Below are 22,609 nucleotides of genomic sequence, written 5' to 3'. Positions count from 1 at the left end.
AGATATAATTTATTAATTTACTATTAGGTTATCGCTTAATCCATTAAGGAACAAAAACTAAAACCATTAAGAATCAATAATCCAATAATAAAATAAATTAAAACTGTCGTCAAAATCGTTAAACTAATAACCTATCATGATGAACCAGTAACTTTTCTCTTTACAGTCTTACAATACAATAGGCTGCCTATCAGTCGGTTCGGTTTTGAAGTTTATCATTTTGACTTATTGATTATCAATTTGTAGAGATGCTAAACTGTTATAAAACTATTAAGATATTGACTTATCGATTCCGTTAAGATTTGACACAAAAAAACATTGAGAATCACTTAGAAACAACGTAACAAACCAAATAAACCATGCACATGACTTCACATATTACATCTTACTGAAAAACAAACACATTTACATTGTAGAATAACAAGTGTTTGAGACAACTAGAAATAAAGTGGGAAATCAAACTCTAAGTCAAGGACATTATATTCAAAATGATATAAATATAAATATATAATTTACTATCAAGTTAACCCCCTCAAATTATTAAAAATCGATAACAAAAACGATCATAACTGCTAAACAAATAACTTTTTTCAATTCGATTTTAAACGGTTCTACAATACAATACATACATAATACCTAAACCATCCAAACAAGGTGCAAGTCATTCAAAAATGAAACGATGGTCTACTTCGGCGTCGGCACTTTGAGTACTGTATACGACATCCATTCTTTCGCCGGCAAACAATCCGATTTCGCCCTTGCGATTGTGAAACACGGGCGCAATGCCCATTGTTGAGCCGATGAACGGCGACGGCAGCGCAAGAGTCGTAGTCAACGACGTTGAAGACGCTAGTATAGTGGAATTGGTTGGACCGTCTTCCATTGATTCTCCCTCTTTTCGGACTTCTGATACTGCTGAATCTTCAATTTCCATTTCTGATGATCAAATTGCTCCTCTTTTGATCCAATCAGAGAGGCCCAAGATCAACATCTTCACCATTTCTTATCCCAGGGAAAAGCTCAATAAGGTAAACTCCAAATTATGTTTGTTTTGATTTCCATTTATTAGGTAGATGACTAGTCAAAATGCACTCTTATATATCTAATTCTCTGTACGATGAATAGTTCCATTCAATAATTAAGACTCCACAGGGATCTTAGTAGCTCTGTTGTACTGAACTTTCACGTTGTTTGGTGAAGGTTCAAGTCTGCAACCTTGTAATCCCCTTCCCGGCTTCCCCGTTTTCCCTTAAGAAATATAAAAATAAAATAATATGTACTCCTACAGCTAGAAAGAATAATGTGGTTAGTGTACAAGGATAAAGAATTTCTTTTAAAAAAAATGAGTTAAGGGAAGGGAAAATAGGAGAGGGGATTACAAGATATGGAATCAAACTTCATCAACAAGGTGAAAGTTCAGGTAGTCAACCAACCAAGCTACTAAGATCGCCTGAATCCTTCAGCTTTTTTGAATGAACGTTTCATTTTTTTTTTTTGAAAAAAAGAACTAGCATATGATACTATGTCTATGTGTAATACCACTTCTGTCTCTTCTGCTTCCATTTTAGTGCTGGCTAACATTCTATTTCTCCCTGGAGTTCAACCTAAGTATGCATATTGTATTATGTCTATCTGTGTTGCTGATTCCGTCTCTTCTGCTTCCATTTAGTGCTGGCAAACATTCCATTTCTCTCTGGAGTTGAACTTAAATTACATAATAATAAATTACAATATTTTACGAGTAGAAGTGGTTAGAAAATAGTTTGAAATCGTCGTAGTAAAAGAAATTGTTTTGCCTTCAGAATAATAACAGTGTCATATCAAATGGTTCAAAGGGAGTATGGCATACTTGTTTCCCTTTTGAAGAAGCTGCGTTAACTTATCCAGAAAGAAAAAAAGAAAAAGTTTGATAGTACGTTTGAAATTTTCTGCAAAAGGTAGTGCTATTTATTTATTTAAAATACATGACATGCGGGATATAGATGTACGCTCAGTCAACAATGAAGCATTCTCACATGCTATAACCTTACTTTGGTTCTTTGTAACAAACACTTGTTTTGATATGATATTTTCTTTTCCATTAGTTTCCCAAATATGGATGAGATTCTAGAATTATAGTTAGATCCTCTAGTCACAAAGGAAAACAAGGAGAAGAGAGAGGAAACAAGAGTTCTTTCTTGAAAATCCCCAATCTTGGAACAGTTGAGGTGCATTTTGAACATACAACTATTTTTGGTGGTCAGATGATGAGAAAGGTTTTGATACAGTTAAGTCCGGGAATATAACACAATTTCTTCTATACATGTTTTTCTTTCTAACTATATCCTAATATATCTACAAAAATGTTTTCTACTATGACATGTTGTACTTTCTAATAGTATCAATTTATTTCCGTTGCCTCGGTTATCATATTATTTTTGGTTGCTACTACTCTCGTCTACATTATTGTCAGCATTGGTTGCTTTGCTATTGTATTTCCTTTCTATACTTGATTTTTATATACTTTACCTGAGCCATGGGTCTATTGGAAACGGCCTCTCTACCTTTACAGGGCAGGGGTAAGCCTGTGTAGGACCACCCTCCTCAGACACCACTTGTGGGATACACTGGGTTTGTTGTTGTTGTAGTGAACATGCATCTATCAGAATACTGAACTTGTTCTTCTTTAGGTTCTAGGGTTGACCTTTCTCTAGGCAGCATCTAGTCCTGATATTAGTATATAGACATCAATTCTATTACGTAATGTGTTATCTTAAAGGAGGGAATGATCACAGTATATTTTCTTGCTTAGTTGGGTTATCTATTTCTTTTTTACAGAACATATACTTTAGGTAAGCACGAAAATGCGTACATATTATATTTCCCTGCTGTATTTGATATTCTTGATTTTGGGAAAATTCTCTGCTCTCATAAGCTATTTAACTGTTTATGGTATTGTGATCTAAATCAAAATAATTCTTCTACTTTTTCATGCTTAATTAGGTTTTGACACCTTGCAGGATGAAGTTATAAGAGTAGTTGAAACCGGCAAATCACCCTTTCTGCAGCTTATTTTCTGGCTCTGGAGTGGATCGAGATACTCTGGTCTGCTATGCGTAGTCGTGTCATGTACTATCTACTCCTTGATGGAAATTGTTTCAGATGTTTTTACTGGTCAGTAACTTATGAAACTTTTGGACCCTTACAAATTTTAGCTCATTATCGCTTCATATTCCACGGACCTGTGGGTCCTTTGGCATTTTTTTTACTTTTGAGTAGTGTAATAAGGTTTAACAGCAGTTTATGATTTTGACCTATTGCTGTATGCTTTTGGTTCTGCCTTTGAATAGGAAACTGCCATGCAACTTTTGATTTTCATAGAAGTTCATTTAGTAAGGTTTTGATGGTATTATTGTACATGTCCATATATTGTGTATGTAGATGCATACTTCAAGATGTATCTAATGTTTTATGATTGAACTTTATCTCTGACACTAATATTTCTTTTCGTCTTTTTCTAAAATGGCAGCTCAATCAGTACCTCTTTTTGAAATAGCCTTTGCAAGATGTACAGTAGTCCTAATTCTTTCCTTTGTGTGGATAAGGAAAAGTGGTCAACCAATATTTGGACCAACAAGTGCCATGAAACTTTTGGTCTTAAGAGCTGTCAGTGGATGCATCTCCTTGCTGAGTTACATCTACAGGTTAGAAAACCTAAGCCCCTCAATCCACCTTCCTGATGGACCATGTCAGTCTAATCAATAAATTTAGAGGAGTATTTACTCCGGTTTGAAGACAATCTTTCCACATTTAGGATATATGAAATGAAATCTTCCTGATTTTTTCACTTTTACTTTTGTTCTTATCTGGGTTCACACTATTTGAGGGTTTGAATGACTTTGCTTCATCTTGCTGACCTGAAACAGTTGTTTACAATTTCGAAGATAGTTAGAGAAGACACAATATATATCTCATCTGCCATCCCTATACTGTTAAACTAACTTTGGAATTTTTAATTGAATAATTCAATAATTAATCACAATGTTGAAAATGAAATGAACATCTATATCAATTGAGAATAACAAGTAGCATATAAAAGTGAATGAATTGTGTTATACATCTGATTTAATAGTGTACAATGTACATAAGAAGTAGCACATAACCGTAGACAAAATTTAATGGGAATTAACAAGTTGGAAGGAGGAGAAAAAGGAAGTTATATCAATATAACACGTAAATGGATGTCCACAGTTCAAATTTCCCTTCATTTTCATTATGACTGAGTGCCACTGCTATAAACAATCTATTTTACGTTGATTATTTCGGTTTCCTATTCATGATACAGCCCCTTCACTGACCCTGTAAAATATGATTTTATAAACATGATTTTACTAGTAACCATGAAACAGTCAATTTTATTTTCCAGCATCCAGCGGCTACCTGTGTCTCAGGCTATCATATTGAACTTTACTGCGCCAATTATGGCTTCAACTGTGGCTAGAGTCACATTGCATGAGAAACTAAAAATTGCAGAAATTGGAGGTATGGTCGTATGCAGAACTGATAAAAGTCCTAGCTGATCTTTTATTTTTTTTAACATTTAAACCTGCATGGTGTGTGCATAGTTTGCTGTTCCAACTTGATTGTGGTGTTTGGATCAGATAACAAGACTTTATTTCTTTCATGTCTGGGCTTTAGGGGCTCACAGATAGTTGAAAGTCTGAATGTTTTCTCATCCTCTGTGAAACTGAGAGAATTGTGAATGTACATCTTGTTCTTGCACCCACACGTTACTGTAAATTGGTTGGAACTTCTGGTCCTTCTCTTCTCCTCCTTCTTGTGGAGTGCCCCTCGGCATCCGGTGTAGGTGCTTGAAAATCTGAATTATCTTAACTTTTAAAACTGAAAGATAAATAGGAGATAATGCATTTTTCTTGCATTTACCATGACAACATTGCAAATCCGTTACAATGTCTGGTCCTTTCATATATATTATCTTTGACAGCACAGCCTGCTTTTTGTTTTTGGGTGTGTTGAAGACATAATTTAGTAACTAAAAATGATTTCTCTAACAACTTAGGGTTTTGGATGAGATGGTTGCACATTTCAATCTCGTATTGAAGGAGTCAGAGGTCACCCCACCTATTATTAAAAAAGAAGCTTCACGTGTTTTCCTCGTAAAAAAGAATCAAGTTCATACATGAGAGAGCGTGCTGAGGACATAAATAAGTAATTAAAAGTTTTCTCTTTATAACAATTTAAGTTTTTAGATAAGATGGTCACACTTCAACAGGTTGCAAAGGTGGAGTTATAGATGCTTGAAAGTCTGAAATTTCTCTTAGTGCCTACAAATTAATTGATAGAGGGGCAGATTATATTGATCTTGCATTCATTCGTTCCATTTCATATGTGCTGCCTTGCTTAAGGAATCAGGATATCTAAGAGTTCCTTCAACCCTTCCAGTTTGCCTAAGTTGAGAGATGCTTTTAATTTTCCAATCTTGACAACTTCTCCAATCCATTGCTGCTCTACACTGACTAGTGGTTATTTCACTATTAATGGCAAAACTATACAAGCCAGGGAACTCTTCTTTAAGAGGAGCATATATCTAATGGAGTTTATATCAGTCATGATTTATATGCTTCTAAAGGACCCTTAGTTAACTGAGAAATCCGCTGTCCTATAAGAAATTCGTTTTTATTTTTGTTGTTTCTAGGGTAGGTTTCTAAATTTCCTATCTCTTATTCTTTTGTTGGTATTCTTTATCACTATTGTCGTATTGCAGGTTTAGCTAGCAGTTTCTTTGGTGTGCTGTTTATTTTTCAACCAATGGTCAGAACACAAGGTACAAAAGTTAATACCAAAACGTAACTGATTTTGAGATAATATTTTTTTTTTCTTTGGAGAGTTGGTACCAACTATCAAACTATTTAGAACTAAGTGATTTTCTGTAGATTTAAACAAAATAAGACAACATTTTGATACAAATCAAATTTTAATTTTGACGTCAAATTTTCAACACACCAAGTGTAACCCCACAAGTGGTAGTTTTGGGGAGAGTAGAGTGTACGCAAACCTTACACCTACCTCGTGGTCGTGGAGGTAGAGAGAACATCTCTGAAAAATCTCAGGCTCGTGTGGCAAATAAAAGTAATTTTTTAAAGGCAAAACTAAAGTGAAGAAAACATGGTAAAGCAATGCAGAATATTCATGAAAGGAATAGTAACAAGAAAAAATGTGATAATGGAAGCACAATAAATAGCAGATGGCAATAGATATGAAAGGCAAGAAACTACAAAAATAAAACTAGTACTACGACAAGCACCACCCAGCCTAAGCCTGTCAAAAAGTAAGCTAACGCTCCAGCTCCTGCTAAGCTTTTACCTCGATACACGACCTCCATACTGAACTATTTAAGGTCATGTCCTTGGTAAGCTGAAGTTGCTTGTCTTGTCTAATCGCCTCTTCTCAATACTTATTCGGGTTACCTCTACCTCTCGTACCCACTTTATCCAACCTCTCACACCTTTTCATTGGAGAATCTACACATCTCTTTTTCACATGCTAGATATTCTCATTCCTAGTCTTACCACACTCCTTTTATGTCTACACATTCATCTCAACATTCTCATTTTTCGCAACTTGCATCTTCTGAACATGAGAGTTTTGCACTAGCAAGCACTACGCTCGTACAACAAAGTATGTCTAACCACCACGTTGTAGAACTTACCTTTAAGTTTAGGTGGTATCTTTACATCACACAAGGCTTTGGAGGCAAGCCTTCATTTCATCTACATTGTCACCAATATGATATGTAATATCATCATTGATCTCCCCATTGCTTTAGATTAAGGACCTAAGATGCTTAAAACTCTCTCTTGGGGATAGCTTATGTGTCCATTCTTACTTCCACGCTTGCTTAATACACTGCGCCACTGAATTTGCACTCCAAATATTTTGTTTTGGCCCTGCTTAACCTGAAACTATTGAACACCAAAGTTTGTCTCCACACCTCCAACCAACATTGATTCCACTGCAAGTCTCATCAATCAGGTACTATGTAAATAACATACACCATTACACCTCATCTTGAATATACCACATCAATTTATCCATCACCAAGGAAAATTGGAACGAGCTAAACTCTAATCCTTGGTACAACCTCATCTTGACTGGAAAATGCTCCAAGTCTCCTCCTATTGCTCTTAACTAAGTGTTGACTCCATCATACATGTCCGTTTTCTCCCTAATATAAGCCACCGATTCACCTCTATCCTCTGGCATCTTCAAAGGACTTCCTCTGGGACTTTGTCGTAGGTAAGGTCAGTTAACATCATATGTAATTAGCTTTTATAGTCTTATGCTGTTAAATAATTGCTGATTGTGTTACTTCTAAATTTGACAGTGCAAATATATTTTCACCATGCACATTTATGTGCAAACCCGACTAGAGTCCTAGTGCCCCCTGAATGTCTCACTCTCTTGTCACCTATCAGTTGAATGTGCAGTGTAGTGCGATAGCTATTCTATGATCTCTTCTCATCCCAGAAAGAGTTTCCCTAAAGAAATCCTTGTCTCCTCCCATCATCAGAATCTGACTTACGTTAAGCCTACCCACTTTTGGACCTTGTTAACATCTTTGTGCTTACAATTGTTTGTTTCGGAGTGGTTCATCTCTAGCTCATTGTTCCATTCTCAGTAGTATCTTAAAAATAGTTTTTCCTTTATTAGCTCTACCTGAAAGTGTTTTCTTACCCAGGACGTAGTTTATTTACTTGTACTTGCTCATCTTAAAGGCCCTCTTACAAGAATTGTACATTTTTCATATGTATTATAGAAAAATCACTTGATTTTATAGTCTTTTGCATTTTAAATTATATTTTAAGCAATTAAATCAATTAGCTTGTTGGAACTAGTGGTCAGTTGATAGCCCTTTATCTAAATTGAGGTTAGGGCCTGGATTTATTACATGTTTATAGGAGAATTGAACTGCTCCCACTAAGACAGGATAAATTGCACCTTATGTTTGGAAAGATTGATCTGCTCAATAACCAAACACTTACAATTTCATTTGGTTTGTTATTTGAGTTCTCAAAGTATCAGCATGGAACTTTTTTGCAGGAGTTTTCCCAAGTTCAGTAGAAGTGAGTGAATCTCACATTTTAGCTGTTCTGATTGGCTTATTTTCATCTGTTGCTAGTGGAGTCACCTACTGCCTTACGAGAGCAGGAGCCAAGGCAGCAGATCAACCTCTGTAAGATTGTTTACTTGCTACTCTCATCTTAGGGATTGTCGCGCCCCGAGCTACCCCCAAGACGCGGACACGGAACCTAGGACAAGAAGTGATCCCAAGCTAACCCTGCTAGCATGATCACGAGCATACTAAAGATAATAAACTGAATGCAGAAACTAAATAAGAATTTAAACTGAAAAGATGGGGAATACAAATATTTTATAATTGAGATATTTGAAAACAATGAGTTTAATACAAAGGAAATATTAACTCAATACTAAGCTGAATTTAACTATGTCTGAAATAAGCCTCTAACTGACTAGAAATACTGGGACAAGCCCCATCTAAGTCTAGCAAAAACTGAAACTAAAAGACTAAATGCTGGAAAAAAAACTCATGACTATTGTCCTCGGAGAATGAGGACTCACCACTGAATCTGCTGAATTAAGATCAGAAAATGGATCTATGTGTGATCTGGCTGCTGAGAACCTAAACCTACATCATGAGAAGATATAGCGCACTTATGCGTCAGTACTTGAAAGGTACTGAGCATGTAGGATAGAGTAAAGCTGAAATAAAACATAAATGAACAAGCACAAAGGCAAGTATAATAATCTGAACATGATATACTGATTTCTGAGCTAACTGGATGCAATGACCAATTTATAACATGTTGGAACCGAATGCTGAATATACTGATAAATGGTCAATGCAGAGAGTTTGACTGAACTATAGGAGCTACTAACAACCGATAGTAAAACCACATGAGCTAAATGTGGAGTCCGATATATACGCCCCATCGAGAGGACCCAATATACCCTACCAGAGGTATAAAGGCATGCTGGCGTGATCACTAAACTGATCGCCCATAGAGGGATTTACAACCTACTTGACTAGTAGTTTTGGGAATAATTGGGTACGCTGAACCCTAGTCGGTATTATGCTACTCGCATTGATTTATGTAGTTAATTGATTATGTCTAAATTTTCTGTAAATACTGGATAGCTCAAAACTGAACATGCAAACTGAGAATGCAACATTTAATCTGATAATGATGCATTAAAAACTGAAGCATGTATAACTGCATAACTGAAATATCAGACCTAGCATGTGTAATTCAAGAACTAAAGAAATACAAAGCTAGGGTTCTAAGCAATTACATGATAATCTGAGTAATAACATGATAATTTGATTTGGAACATATGTTTTAACTAAATCATGAAATTTTGTTGTAATTCTAGGAACCCTAAGTTTATTCATGATAAGAGAATCAAGAACTAACTGAAAACTAGGGACCCAATAGGTGAAAGGAACCCACTAGTGAAATCCCACATGCCTGGTGATGAAATTGACGGAAAAACACTTCGGTTTCGGGGCTGGAAGTGCTGGAAACTTGTTGCGTTCTTGAACTAGGGTTCTTGAGCTTTTTCTCCTCCCTTGCTTCTAACTTTCTAACTTTTGGTTTATCATTTTGACTTAGGCAAGTTCTTGTTATGTTTCTAGGCTTAAACTGACAAAAATATGATGATTTAGGGTCAAAACGACGTATCTTAGGATTTCAACGAAGTGAGAAAAAACCAAAAGACCCCTGAGTTAGTTGCTGTTGGACCAAACGATACGGTCCGTCGTTTGGTCCGTAGGTTGGGTCTGTTCGATAGGTCTTTACTAAAACGGGCATAACGTTTTACTTGGAGTTTTGATTTTAGCAAGGTCGATGGCTATGGAAAGCTAATTCAATTTTCTAACTGTGGGTCGGTCATGGGGCACCTAATTCATTTTGTGCCAAGAGTTATAACCATTTGAATTTGATCCAACTGCATTTCTCCCTTAACTGTGTGATAATTCCCACCTACTGTCAAACCTACGAACCGTGGGTCCACCTACAGACGTGCTGGTCATCCGTGGCTCTTGTCAGAGAGTGGGTGAATGGGGTGTCGATCGACGGTCACTGACTACGGACCATAAGTCCGTACGTCGATCATGACTTAACCAAATTTTCCTGGGCTGAGATTTTTGGGGGTTTCTGACCCCATTGACGGATGTGTAGGATGGACCGTGGGTCAGTCTACGATCCGTCGATGGCCCCGTTGGTTGCACCTGCAGATTTTTCTAAAAAGCTAGGTTTTGGTCTGTTTTGGATACGGTGTGTTACATTATCTTCCCGTTGGGAACATTCGTCCTTGGATGAAGACTAAACTAGCTGGAATAGAGGGAGAGAGCTGCAAACCCTGCTACTAAACACTGAGAACTGAGTTTCTAACTGAATTGTGTTTCAGAACATGCAAATACGCTGAAAATGCAAGTACAAACTGAGGGAACATGATTTTAAGTCTGAATTCATGCATGAATGACTAGAAAACTAAAGAGGAACTTGGCTTTTATGGCTTCTTCTGCTTCCCAAGTAGCTCCCTCTACGGACTGACTCCTCCACCAAACCTTGATTGAAGCGGCTTCTTTGTTTCTCAACCTTCTAACCTGACGGTCAAGAATCTCAGCTGGTACATCCTCAAAAGATAGATTATCTTTCACCGCCATATTCTCTAATGACACTATAGAGGCTGGATCACCCACATATTTCTTCAAGAGTGAGATGTGGAAGACCGGATGCACTGCTGCTAATTCTGCTGGCAACGCTAACTCATATGCCACATTGCCGACCCTTTTCAAGATCTTGTAAGGGCCTACATATCTAGGACTGAACTTCCCTTTCTTTCAAATCTCATCACTCCTTTCATAGGTGAGACTTCAAAAAAAACTCAATCATCAACTTGGAACTCTAGCTCCCTTCTCCTTACATCTGCATAAGATTTTTGATGACTTTGGACTGTCTCAAGTCTATCTCTAATGAGTTGCACTTTCTCCATAGCATAAATGAAATTTGGCCCTATCAAAGCTGTTTCACCTACTTCAAACCAACCAACAAGAGATCTACATCTACGCCCATATAAAGCCTCATAAGGGGCCATCTGAATGCTGGAATGGTAGCTATTGTAGGCGAACTCAATAAGAGGAAGGTGATCATCCCAACTACCTTTGAAATCGATCACACAAGCCCTCAATATATCCTCTAGGGTCTGAATGGTACGCTCTACCTGTCCATCCGTCTGCGGATGAAATGTTGTGCTAAGGTTAACTTGAGTACTAAGACCCTTCTGAAAGGACTTCCAGAAATGAGAGGTAAACTGAGGACCTCTATCTGAGATAATAGACAAAGGAACCCTATGTAACCTCACAATCTCATTAATGTAAATCTTGACATAGTCTTCTGCCGAATCTGTAGTCTTGACCGTCAAAAAGCGAGAAGACTTAGTCATCCTATCAACTATCACCCGAATAGAGTCATGCTGTGTGCGAGTACGCGGTAATCCTGTGATGAAGTCCATATTGATCACATCCCACTTCCAAGTAGTAATATCAATCTGTTGAGTCATACCCCCTGGTTTTCAATGTTCTACCTTGACTTGTTGGCAATTGGGGCACTTACTCACAAAATATGGTATGTCCCTCTTCATGCCATTCCACCACAGACTTCCCTCAGATCGCGGTACATCTTAGTGACACCTAGATGAATAGAATACCTGGAGTTATGGGCTTCTGCAAGAATATGCTGTCTCAACTTGCCCACATCAGGAACGCACAATCTGCCCTGGTAGCGAAGTACACCATCTCCCTCTTGGGAGAAAACCTCCACTCTCTGATTATGGACTGCACCCTTAAGTTCAAGCAAGATTGGATCACTGTCTAATTTTTCCTTAACCTCCACTACCAAAAAAGATTCTGCCCTATTCTGAATTGTTACACCATTGTCTGATATGCTCATGAGGCAAACTCCTAAGCGAGCAAGTCTGTGAACATCCTTCACTAGCTCTTTCCTTTCTTCCTTAACATGGGCTACATTACCCATAGATAATCTACTAAGAGCATGTGCTACTACATTCGCCTCACCAGGATGGTAATGCACACGCATATCATAATCCTTAAGGAACTCAAGCCATCTCCTCTGGCGAAGATTCAACTCCTTCTAGGTGAACACATACTGAAGGCTCTTATGATCGGTGAACACATCTACATAAACACCATACAAGTAGTGTCTCCATATCTTGAGTGCAAACACCACTGCTGCAAGCTCGAGGTCATGAGTTGGATAGTTCTTCTCATGCACCTTAAGCTGTCTAGAAGCATACGCTATAACCTTATCTCGCTGCATCAATACACAACCTAGGCCAACTCTTGATGCATCACAATAGATCACATAACCATCTGAACCCTCTGGTAGAGTCAAGACAGGAGCTGTAGTCAATCTATTTTTCGATTTTGCAAAGCTTTTCTCACAATCATCTGATTGTTGGAACTTGACCATCTTTTGAGTCAACCTAGTCAATGGTGAGGCTAGGGATGAAAATCCTTCCACGAACCTTTTGTAATAACTCGGCTAGACCTAAGAAACTTCTGATATTTGTAGCAGAGGTAGGTCTGAGTCACTGTTTCACTGTTGCTATCTTCTGCGAATCCACTCGGATCCCTTCGCTAGATACAATATGACCAAGAAAAGCAACGGATTGCAACCAAAACTCACATTTACTAAACGTAGCGAACAACTGGCGATCCTTGAGAGTCTGCAGAACAACTCTCAATGACTTGCATGTTCTTCCTCATTCCTAGAGTAAATGAGGATATCATCAATAAAGACGATAACAAACAAGTCCACGTACTGTTTGAACACTCTGTTCATCAAATCCATGAAAGCTGCAGGAGCATTGGTTAGTCAAAATGACATAACCATAAATTTATAATGACCGTACTAAGTTCCGAAGGCTATTTTTGGAATGTCACTATTTCTGATTCTGAGCTGATGATAACCAGATCTGAGGTCTATCTTTGAGAAATGGCTAGCACCCTTAAGTTGGTCAAACAAGTGATCAATCCTAGGGATGGGATACTTATTCTTGATTGTGACCTTGTTCAACTGTCTATAGTTAATGCACATCATCTTTCTTCTTTACGAACAACACTGGTGCACCCCATGGTGAAATACTAGGGCTGATGAAGCCCTTATCTAGAAGGTCTTTCAAATGCTCTTTCGATTCCTTAAGCTCTGCTGGAGCCATTCTACAAGAAGTTATAGAAATAGGTTGGGTATCTGAAAGGAGATCAATTCCAAAGTCGATTTCCCTTTCGAGAGGGACTTTGGGAAGATCTTCTGGAAACTCATTGACTACTGGAACTGACTCAAGAGTTGGGGTTTCAGAGTTAGAATCCTTAACCCGAACTAGATGATAGAGATAACCCTTAGAGATCATCTTCTGCCTTAAGGTAAGAAATAAATCGACTCATAGGCGCTAAGCTACTACCTTTCCATTCTAAGATTGGTTCGTCTGGAAACTGGAAACGAACAATACTAATTCTACAATCGACTGAGGCATAACATGAATGTAACCAATCCATGCCTAGAATGACATCGAAGTCTACCATTTCTAACTCTACAAGATCTGCTGAGGTGACTTTTAAGATACTGTGACGGGGCAATTTCTGTATACTCGTCTAGCTATAACTCGGTCACCGACTGGAGTAGAGACTGAGATAGGTTCTGAGAGAGTTTGTGGACTAACACTGAATTGGACTGCTATGTAAGGAGTTACAAAGGAAAGAGGATCTAACAATGCATAAACATCAAGGTCAAAGACACGCAACGTACCAGATGATCCTGGCTAGCTTGGAGAGCATACAACCTGTTCTGGCGCTGACCACCACCTGTACCAGATGAATTACCCTGCTGAGTCGGGCGACTTGCTGGTGTTGTTGGTGTCATAGACTGAGCTCTACCATTAACACCTCCTTGACCCTGTCTAAAAGAACAATTCCTCAACATGTGACCAGACTGACCGCACCCAAAACATCCTTCTTTTCCTTTAAGACACTCGTCCAGATGGTTCTTACCACAGTTAGAGCAGGTGGGGTAAGTCTTGGTGCCTGAAACATTTCCCTGAGACTTAGAGCTTGGTGCTCTATCCTTCTGGTCATACCTGTACTTGGAGGATGGAACACTATATGATGAAGGGGTTGGAGCTGAAAACTTCTACCGACTCTGCGAGCGATTTCCACCACCCGATTCTGCAGAGAATAGTCATAGTTCCTAGTCCTAGCCTTCTTATTTTCCTTAACCTGTTCCCTAAGCTTATCACCCTCAACCTGTTGAGCATGAGTCATAAGCCTAGAGATGTTCATATCTCCAAGTAACATAACATTTCTGCACTCAGTTTTCACCAAATCTGACACTCCATACAAGAACTTGTTCATTTGAGCCGTGGAGTCAGCAACCATGTGAGGAGCATACCTCGAAGGTAGGTACATCTCAAGCTACCTCGTCTCAGCCTTCCCAAATAATCAAGCGACATCCAAAAGTGTCAATAATATCAATCTCCATATTCATAGTTGAATTCTATCAATTTCTGTCCAAAACTATCTCAACATCACCCATCTAGGATTAAGGATTCATACATTAGCAACACACCATCCAAATCCCATGCCCTCATAAATCTAATTCATGTCCATCAACTCCAATACATATATTCAAGATGATGGGTGGTGGTAGGGTGGGTGATAGTATTAGAACAATTATTTATTTTATTCGTTAACCTTTGGTTACTATCATCTTCTTCACAAACCTCACCTTTAGGGTTCAATATCATGTTGAAATTACAATTTTTACCCACATTTAATGAACCTATTTAAGCATCATAATGGAAGTTCAAAGTATGAAATTACCTCTTTGAAGTAAAATCTTAACTTGGAAGAATGTTGGGTTTCCTGGTCAATCTTGAGATATATGATTCCATGGGATTCAGGTGTTATTACTTGTAATAAATGAGTGGAATATACTCAAAACCATCATATATAGCTCACCTTTGAAGTGATAATGGCTTGGCAAGGTCTCCTCCTCAAGATCTGTCAACAACATCTCCAAAACTCTTTATCCCCCCCCCCCCCCCCCCCCCCGCTAATTTTAACTTATATTTAGAGCTCAGACGGTCTCGTGCTGGGCATGACCCTATCACATGCGATCTTTGGCCTTGCCTTTCCTTGCGAGGTGAGGCCATTATGAAGCTGGATGATCTGTCCTAGTTTCATCGCGATGAGCATGAGGCACATGCTTTAGTATCTGGTCCTGGAGTTAAGCATGCGATAGCACTAGATTTTCATCCGGATTGAACCCCTTTTCCGCAACTCCAAGTCCCTCATGTGATAGGCGTGTCAGCATGTCCATGTTGACACTTGAATACACTTCCCAAATTGTACTATACATATGTGACCATGTTTCAATGATCTCATTACCCTCAACTAGGTCTGTACACACCCTGGGATTACTTTCAAACTGCATCAGTGTTATCATAGGTGAAAAGCGCAAAAAGCTCTAAGGTCCGTGAAGGCAAGCGCAAATAAAGCGTGAGCTTTAATGAAAAAAGGTGCAAAGGAAGAAAAAAATACAAATATTATGTTTAGTCCAAGACTAATAATTATAAACATAAATGTCAAATATATGACCAAAGAAATTGAATTTTTTTTATGATAAAGTGAAATATCTATTATTTAGGGTCATTCTTCATAGCGATGCTCATTGGCAAGGAAACGTTTGCCTTAGAACCTTGATGACGACACTGGAGCGCACATAAAGCGAGCGAAGCGCTCAACACGTTTCGTGCCTCGCTTCAGGGCTTAAACGCGCCTTTTATAACACTGAACTGCATCAGGGTCGTACTTTGCCTTGACTAGTGTTAAAAGTTTACGGGGCTTCACATTTCTTTTACAAATAGAGTAGAATAATTTTGTTCTCTATATTCCCTAATTAGAAGGAAAAGGTATGTTAATTAGATTGTACTGTATTGATGAACATAGCATTCAAATTCTGTTGTCAGTCGGTTTAGGGAATAGTTTCCTTCACAGATTTAAATCACGTAGAGGACATGAATACTGATCAATTACATAAATGACATAAAAGGTTGTTAAAATGTAAGACATTGTGGCTTATACAAGAACCGCCAACAAAGAAGAAATATACTCTCATTTGTAGTTTAATCACACCTGACCTTTGATCTAAACTCACAGTAAGTTAAGATTTCTCAAATGTTCTACAGTACTGAAATAACTTGTAGAAAATAGAGTTTTTCCTTTCTGGCTTTGATCAGTCCGAATGCTTGATGCCAAAAGCTCAGATGTGTGGAGCAAGTTTCACAAGTTTTTCAAAGTTTTTTTTAACTATTGTGATCATGTATAGTATGCAAAAGAACAATTTAGATGTCAGAAGTGTACAAGCTCCTTTGCTCTTCTTACATGACTTTTTGCTCCTCTAAAGTGCTTCGTAAGTAATAATCTTTTTCTTTCAGGCTTCCTGTGCTTTCGTTTGCTCTGCTTGCTAGTCCTGCTGCTGCAATATCTACTTTTGCCTTTGAAGTAAGATACTTCACATATCGTAGTTTGATAAATAAAGACGCAAATGCATATAATCCTGGTAGATAGATTATAACTAGTTCAAATTTCATATGGTATTTGCTGCGATAAATATTCATTTAAACATTCACAGAAGCTTACTATGAAGTGTACATTGATGCTATTGTCGAGAATAATTCGGATATAATTGTACATTGGAAACTCTCCTCTCCATGGTGGATATAGTGATTCATTCTTCATTTTACCTTGTCCAGAAAATGGATGGTTTTCTTGAACATTCTAGAGCGGTAGTTTGAATTGCCTACAATTCTGTTTTTTTTTTGGGGTAAAAAGGTTGTATTTAAGGGACACTTAATAGTTTGGCCAAACTAGTTTACAAAATAAGTAAAAGAATGGCCGAAGTATGAGCAACATATATACTGGTTATGTAGAGGTGTATATCATATGTAGAATATGTATACTTTCAGGATAAGTATACACAACCTATACATTGTGTACATATATTGTTAATTAGATCACACAAAGGCATGCCACTGCCTTTATGTTGAAGAGAGTAATTTTCAATTTTTCTTGTACTAGAAGAAGTGTGTTGAGTGAACTTGCAAGAAGAAAATAAAATGATTATATCTAAGTTCAGGTTCAATAGCCACCTGTATCTCTCTGTACTTATAAGTTAAATTTGATTGTAGTTGTGTGTTCTTATTTTGTTAACCTTCTATTGGTGTAGTAGTTAAGTACCCTTCTCGACTTTTGGTTGATTCTTTTTCCTCATTGTCTTATTTTGTTGAATCCAGAACTTTGTACTCCCTAGTTTCTATTCTTTCCTTCTGATGGTTGTACTTGGTGTACTAGCTTTCTTTGCAGAGGTACTATTCTGAACTCTAATCTGGTCATGTGATCAATATGTAAATTCTGATTTCTTAGACCCATCCTCCAATTTGCGCTAATAACTCCTTACTCTCCACAGATAACTTTAGCACGTGGACTTCAGCTTGAGAAAACTAATAGAGTTGCCAATATCCAGTTTATTGAGGTATGTATCTTATCATGATCTTGTTGAGTTTCCTCTTCACCTCTTGTATGTTGAGGCTTTCTTACCTCTGATTTCCAATCTGCACAATAATTTGGACCAAGTGTAGTAGTAGTTGTTTTTGTATCTGCACAATTTGTTAGATGGAGATCAGGGTGTTGTGCTACCATGTTTGCTTGGTTTTTTCAGAATAATATTTATTAATAACGAGACTCATGGAGAATAGTGAAGCTTTCTTTAGGTTAGATCTAGAATTAAGGCTCAAAAAGGTGATTGATAATCTAGTCAACAAACATCAGATGACATTTATAAAAAGGAGGCAGATTATGGATGATGTTCTTATTGCAAGTGAATGTGTAGATTCAAGATTGAAAGGGAGTGATCCTAGGGTAATGTGCAAGTTGGACATTGAAAAGGCATATGAGTTATGACCATGTAAATTGGATGTTCTTGCTGAACACTTTGAAACAAATGGGCTATGGAGAAAGATGGTTGGGCTGGATTAGATTCTGTGTCAGCACTGTGAGATTTTCTATCCTTGTGAATGGTGAACCAGTGGGTTCTTTCCTTCTGAAAGGGGAATTATAGAGGATGATCCTTTATCACCCTTCTTATTGGTCTCGGTAATGGATGGGTTTGATAGTCCATAAGGATAGCTATTCAGAACAGGTGGATCAAAGGTTTCCAGATAAATGGAAACAGTGGAGAAGTTGAGATATGTCACTTGTTGTTTGCAGATGATACAGTCATCTTCTGTGAGCCTCGGGAGGAGCAGATAAGATTCATGATATTTTTATTGTTTTCTGAAGCTGCTGCAGGGTTAAAAGTTAACCGCGGAAAGAGCAACTTGTTCCTATCAAGGAAGTGGCCAACATTCAGAGGCTTACAGAAATCTTGGTTGCGAAGTGGATAATATGCCCACGGTTTATCTAGGTATTCATTTGGGCAACAAACATAAGAATGTGAAGATATGGGACGACATTGAGGAGAAGAAAGAAAAGAGATTGGCCAGATGGAAGGCACAATATACTTCTTTAGGGGACAAACACATTCCATTATAACTCAGTCTTTGATTCTCTTCCAACTTATGTAATGTCACCCTTTCCTTTACCTTCAAAGGTGTTAAAGAATCCGGACAGACTCAGGAGAGATTTCCTTTGGCACGGTCAAACGGGAGGTAGTTTTGAATAGCAAAAACAGGGGTGGTCTGGGCATCAGAGATCTGAGTAGGCCAAACAATTGTTTATTGATGAACTGGTTGTGCAGATGCAATGAGGAGGGAATAACACAGTGGAAGGACATGATCAAATGCAAATATACTTAGGATGAAATTGGTGTAACAATGCTAGTACTGATGCTTATGGAGTTGGGAGTATGCAGATCTATTCAAAATCTGTGGTGTAAGCTAGAGTCCAACCTCCACATTAAGGTGGGAGATGGGAGGAGAAGTAGATTCCGGAGGTATACCTGGATTAAAAAAACTCCTCTGAAGGACTCTTTTCCTGATCTGTTCATACTATGCAACAGTCCTGAGGCAAGGATCAATGAATGTTAGACAACAAAAGGATGGAACCTATCTTTTAGATGACTACTGAATGACTAGGAACTTAGGAAGAGAGAATAGCGATATTACTAGAAGATGTTGGGTTTTTTACAGGCACCAACAGTGACTCTGATGCAGTGAGATGGTCACACAATGAGAATAGGATCTTCACAGTTGGCAGTGCCTACAAGTGAGAGAGCAACCAGCACAACATCAGCAACCAATGTTTGTGGAAGAAGGCTTGGAGGAATTCAGGCACCAACAATAGTCAAATTCACCTGGTTGGTTGTTAAAAGGCATTCTTAACACATGAAGTCCTGAAGAAATGAAGCATAATTTCTTGGTGTTCACTATATGGGAAGACAGGAGAAACCAACAACCATCTGTTCTTGTACTGTAGCTTCACAACACAGATATGGGCCATGTTTCTTAACATATCAGAAACTAAGTAGACCATGCCTACACACACTGCAGATTTATTGAGCTGCTGGATTACAGGAGGCAACAAAAGGCAGAAGACATGGCGGAGTTTAATCCCACATTGCATATGGTGGAGAGTTTGGAAGGGAAGGAATAGGAGAAATTTTGAAGATATATCTAATTCTATTCATAAGGTTAAGTGGAATTGTACCGTATCTCTCTGTTTTTGGTGTAAAGAGATAAGAATAGAGGATTCAGATCAGTTTATAGAATTCTCAGGATCCTTTTAAGTATTACCTTTTTTTTTTTCCTCCTTGAAGGTCCCCATCATCTCCTTATTGCTGAAGAATACAACATTACCAATCCCCCCAAAAACAATAATTTAAGTAAATAAGAATCTCCTCTCTAAAAGTTATGATTTAAAATGAGGTGTTCATATAATTCAATATAGTGCGGAAGCAGGCAAAGGCTGGAATCTCACTGCACCATTATCAAAGAATTTCCATGTACTGCCTCAAAAAAGTCTGGCTCACACTTGAGGCAATGTTAGAGATGTAGTTAAGTTGATAAAACTATAATTTCTGTAAAAGCATAAGCTTGTAGATGATATGGTCACGTAATGCGTGCACGTTATTCAAACTCAAAGAACTCTAATTAGCAGTTATAACTGTTTGAATGGTTTATTCTTGGATTGTGGAATTCTTTGCAATTCAACTATGCACAGTGCTACATCACCTGAGACCTGTGAATGGAACTTGATTCACTGCAATTGCAAACTCATATTTCTCTGCCAGACTTACCATGCAATAAAGTTGAAAGTTCCGGGGTAATTTATTTTTATTTTCTGTAGGAAAATTAGTTTAATACCGTACATTAGAATGGTGTGTCAAAGTCTGGGTTTTGCTTTCTCTTACCTCTACATGTTGTGGGCCTCTTTGTGTTGTACTGAATGATATTCTTTTGTATTTCAGGTTGCACTATCACAATTTCTTGGAATGGGCTCATCAAGAATCATTCCATCTTTTGGCAGATTAGTTGGATGTATAATTATCTTGATTTCAGCATGTTGTACCATGTATATTGGACCTGAGAAAGAGATTGAATGACAAAGTTGGCTATTCCCTTTTTTTTTTTGGCGAGCACCACGCATGGTGTAACTACATGATTTTTTAATTTTATTTTGCCAATCTCCAACAATCATTTGTTTCCAATGCTTCAAGGGTTCTTTTCCTCTGCATGAGTTCAATGAATGCCTGTTTGTGCCATCATGAACTTGCCCAGTACTAATCATCTCAAATGTGAAATTTTGCCAGAGTTGCCATTTTTGGAAGTGTAATGCTTTTGGTCATCATTTTATGCTTATAATAGCTTGATGTCACTGTATCAAAAAGTGGACTATGAAAGTATCTATTTTTGTTAAATACATTTGGCTTTTGAAAACATTTTAGCTTTCATCTGGGAAATCCCTTGTAAATTTCCGCATTTGGGAACATGTCCACAGGTTGAAGAAGATCACAAATATGAAACATGGAGCTTTCCTTTCACATATCTGGATAATCTACAAAATTAATTAATTCATGTAACATAATTTAAAATTTACGAAGCTATTTTGGAAAGAACCACGTCATTCTGAACAGACATTTCTTTTCCCAAAATACACTATGCCTGTTCTGAACAGTTGAGTCTGTTGTGAACATATGAGTTCGCACCTCTCATTCACTATAAATATAGAGGTTTCCTTTCGGTCTTCTCCATCAAATTTCCTCTCTTCTGCATACATTTTTGTTTGTTTGCATACATTTTCTTACAAACAAATTAGAGTCTTTGTATAATTTCATTGCTGACTTTTAAGTTAGCTGAAGTTATTGAAGTGTGAGGTGCCACTGCTTCTTTACTAGGTTTATCCGTTTAATATCGAGAGGAAATAATCAACGACCTCGATTACAATGAGGGGATTTAATTCCTTAAAGACATATAATGAATTTCGTGGACTCAATTATTTTCCTTCTTTTCATCTTAACAATATTTCTGATTTACTAATATGAATATGAGAGATAACAAGTATTAAGGGGAGGCCAACAAAAGTTTTAAAGGTATAAAGGCATGTTGGCGTGATCACTAAACTGATGCCTACATAGGGACTTACAACCTACTTGGCTAGTAGTTCTGGGACTAATTGGGTACGCTAAACCCTAGTCCAATTCGGAATTATGCTACTCCTATTGATTTATGTAGTAAACTGATTATGTCTGATTTTTTTTGTAAAAACTAGATAGCTCAAAACTGAACATGCAAACTGAGAATGCAACATTTAATCTGATAATGATGCATTAATAACTGAGGTATGTACAACCGAATAACTGAAATAGCTGACCTAACATGTGTAATTCAAGAACTGAAGAAATACATAGCTAGGATTCTGAAATTCATGCGATAAACGGAATAATAACTTTACAATCTGATTTGGAACATATATTTAACTAATTCATGAAGTTTTGTGGTAATTCTAGAAACCCTAGGTTTAATCATGATAAGATAATCAAGAACTGACTGAAAACTAGGGACCTAATGGGTGAAAGGACCCCACTAGTGAAATCTCACATACCTGGTAATGAAATTCATGGATAAACACTTAGATTTCGGGCTGGAACTGATGGAAACTTGTTGCGTTCTTAAACTAGGGTTCTTGACCTTTTTCTCCTTTCTTGCTTCTAATTTCTAAGTATTGATTAATGATTTGACTTAGGTAAGTTTTAGATATGTTTCTAGGCTTAAACTGACTAAAATATGTTGATTTAGGGTCAAAACGACTTATCTTAGGGTTTAAACAAAGTGGAAAAAGATCAAAAGACTCCCGAGTTAATTATTGTCGGACCAAACGACGGCCTGAACTGACGGTCCGTCGTTCAATTGACGGTCCGTCGTGTGGGTCCGTAGGTTGGGTCTGTTTGACAAGCCT

The 22,609-nt window shown here is 37.6% G+C and overlaps 1 protein-coding gene across 2 annotated transcripts; it reads left to right on the top strand.

Annotated features, from left to right (window-relative positions):
• The first annotated feature begins 389 nt into the window (after positions 1-389).
• Positions 390-20,915, top strand: LOC101252690 (uncharacterized). Of its 2 annotated transcripts, XM_004240111.5 has the most exons (10): positions 390-1,028; positions 3,000-3,153; positions 3,509-3,683; positions 4,406-4,521; positions 5,765-5,824; positions 8,101-8,233; positions 16,594-16,660; positions 17,452-17,523; positions 17,625-17,690; positions 20,622-20,915. In XM_004240111.5, the coding sequence occupies exons 1-10, from the start codon at positions 783-785 to the stop codon at positions 20,754-20,756; spliced, it is 1,224 nt and encodes a 407-aa protein (XP_004240159.1). In that variant the 5' UTR covers positions 390-782; the 3' UTR covers positions 20,757-20,915. The 2 variants fall into 2 exon arrangements, with proteins under 2 accessions (XP_004240159.1, XP_069154189.1); XM_069298088.1 differs by lacking the exon at positions 5,765-5,824.
• The last annotated feature ends 1,694 nt before the right edge of the window (positions 20,916-22,609 follow it).

Source organism: Solanum lycopersicum, chromosome 5 (genome assembly GCF_036512215.1).
Source record: "Solanum lycopersicum chromosome 5, SLM_r2.1".
Lineage (NCBI taxonomy): Eukaryota > Viridiplantae > Streptophyta > Magnoliopsida > Solanales > Solanaceae > Solanum > Solanum lycopersicum.
Note: the sequence above shows the minus strand (reverse complement) of the source record. Positions and strands in the feature narration are given on the sequence as shown.

What these genes read in the sequence shown, in the direction of transcription:
- LOC101252690 (XM_004240111.5), top strand. Translation starts at nt 783, where the DNA reads ATGCCCATTGTTGAGCCGATGAACGGCGACGGCAGCGCAAGAGTCGTA. An exon ending in TTGCTGAGTTACATCTACAG is followed by an intron (nt 3,684 to 4,405) that starts GTTAGAAAACCT and finishes TTTATTTTCCAG; the next exon opens with CATCCAGCGGCTACCTGTGT. An exon ending in AAAAATTGCAGAAATTGGAG is followed by an intron (nt 4,522 to 5,764) that starts GTATGGTCGTAT and finishes GTCGTATTGCAG; the next exon opens with GTTTAGCTAGCAGTTTCTTT.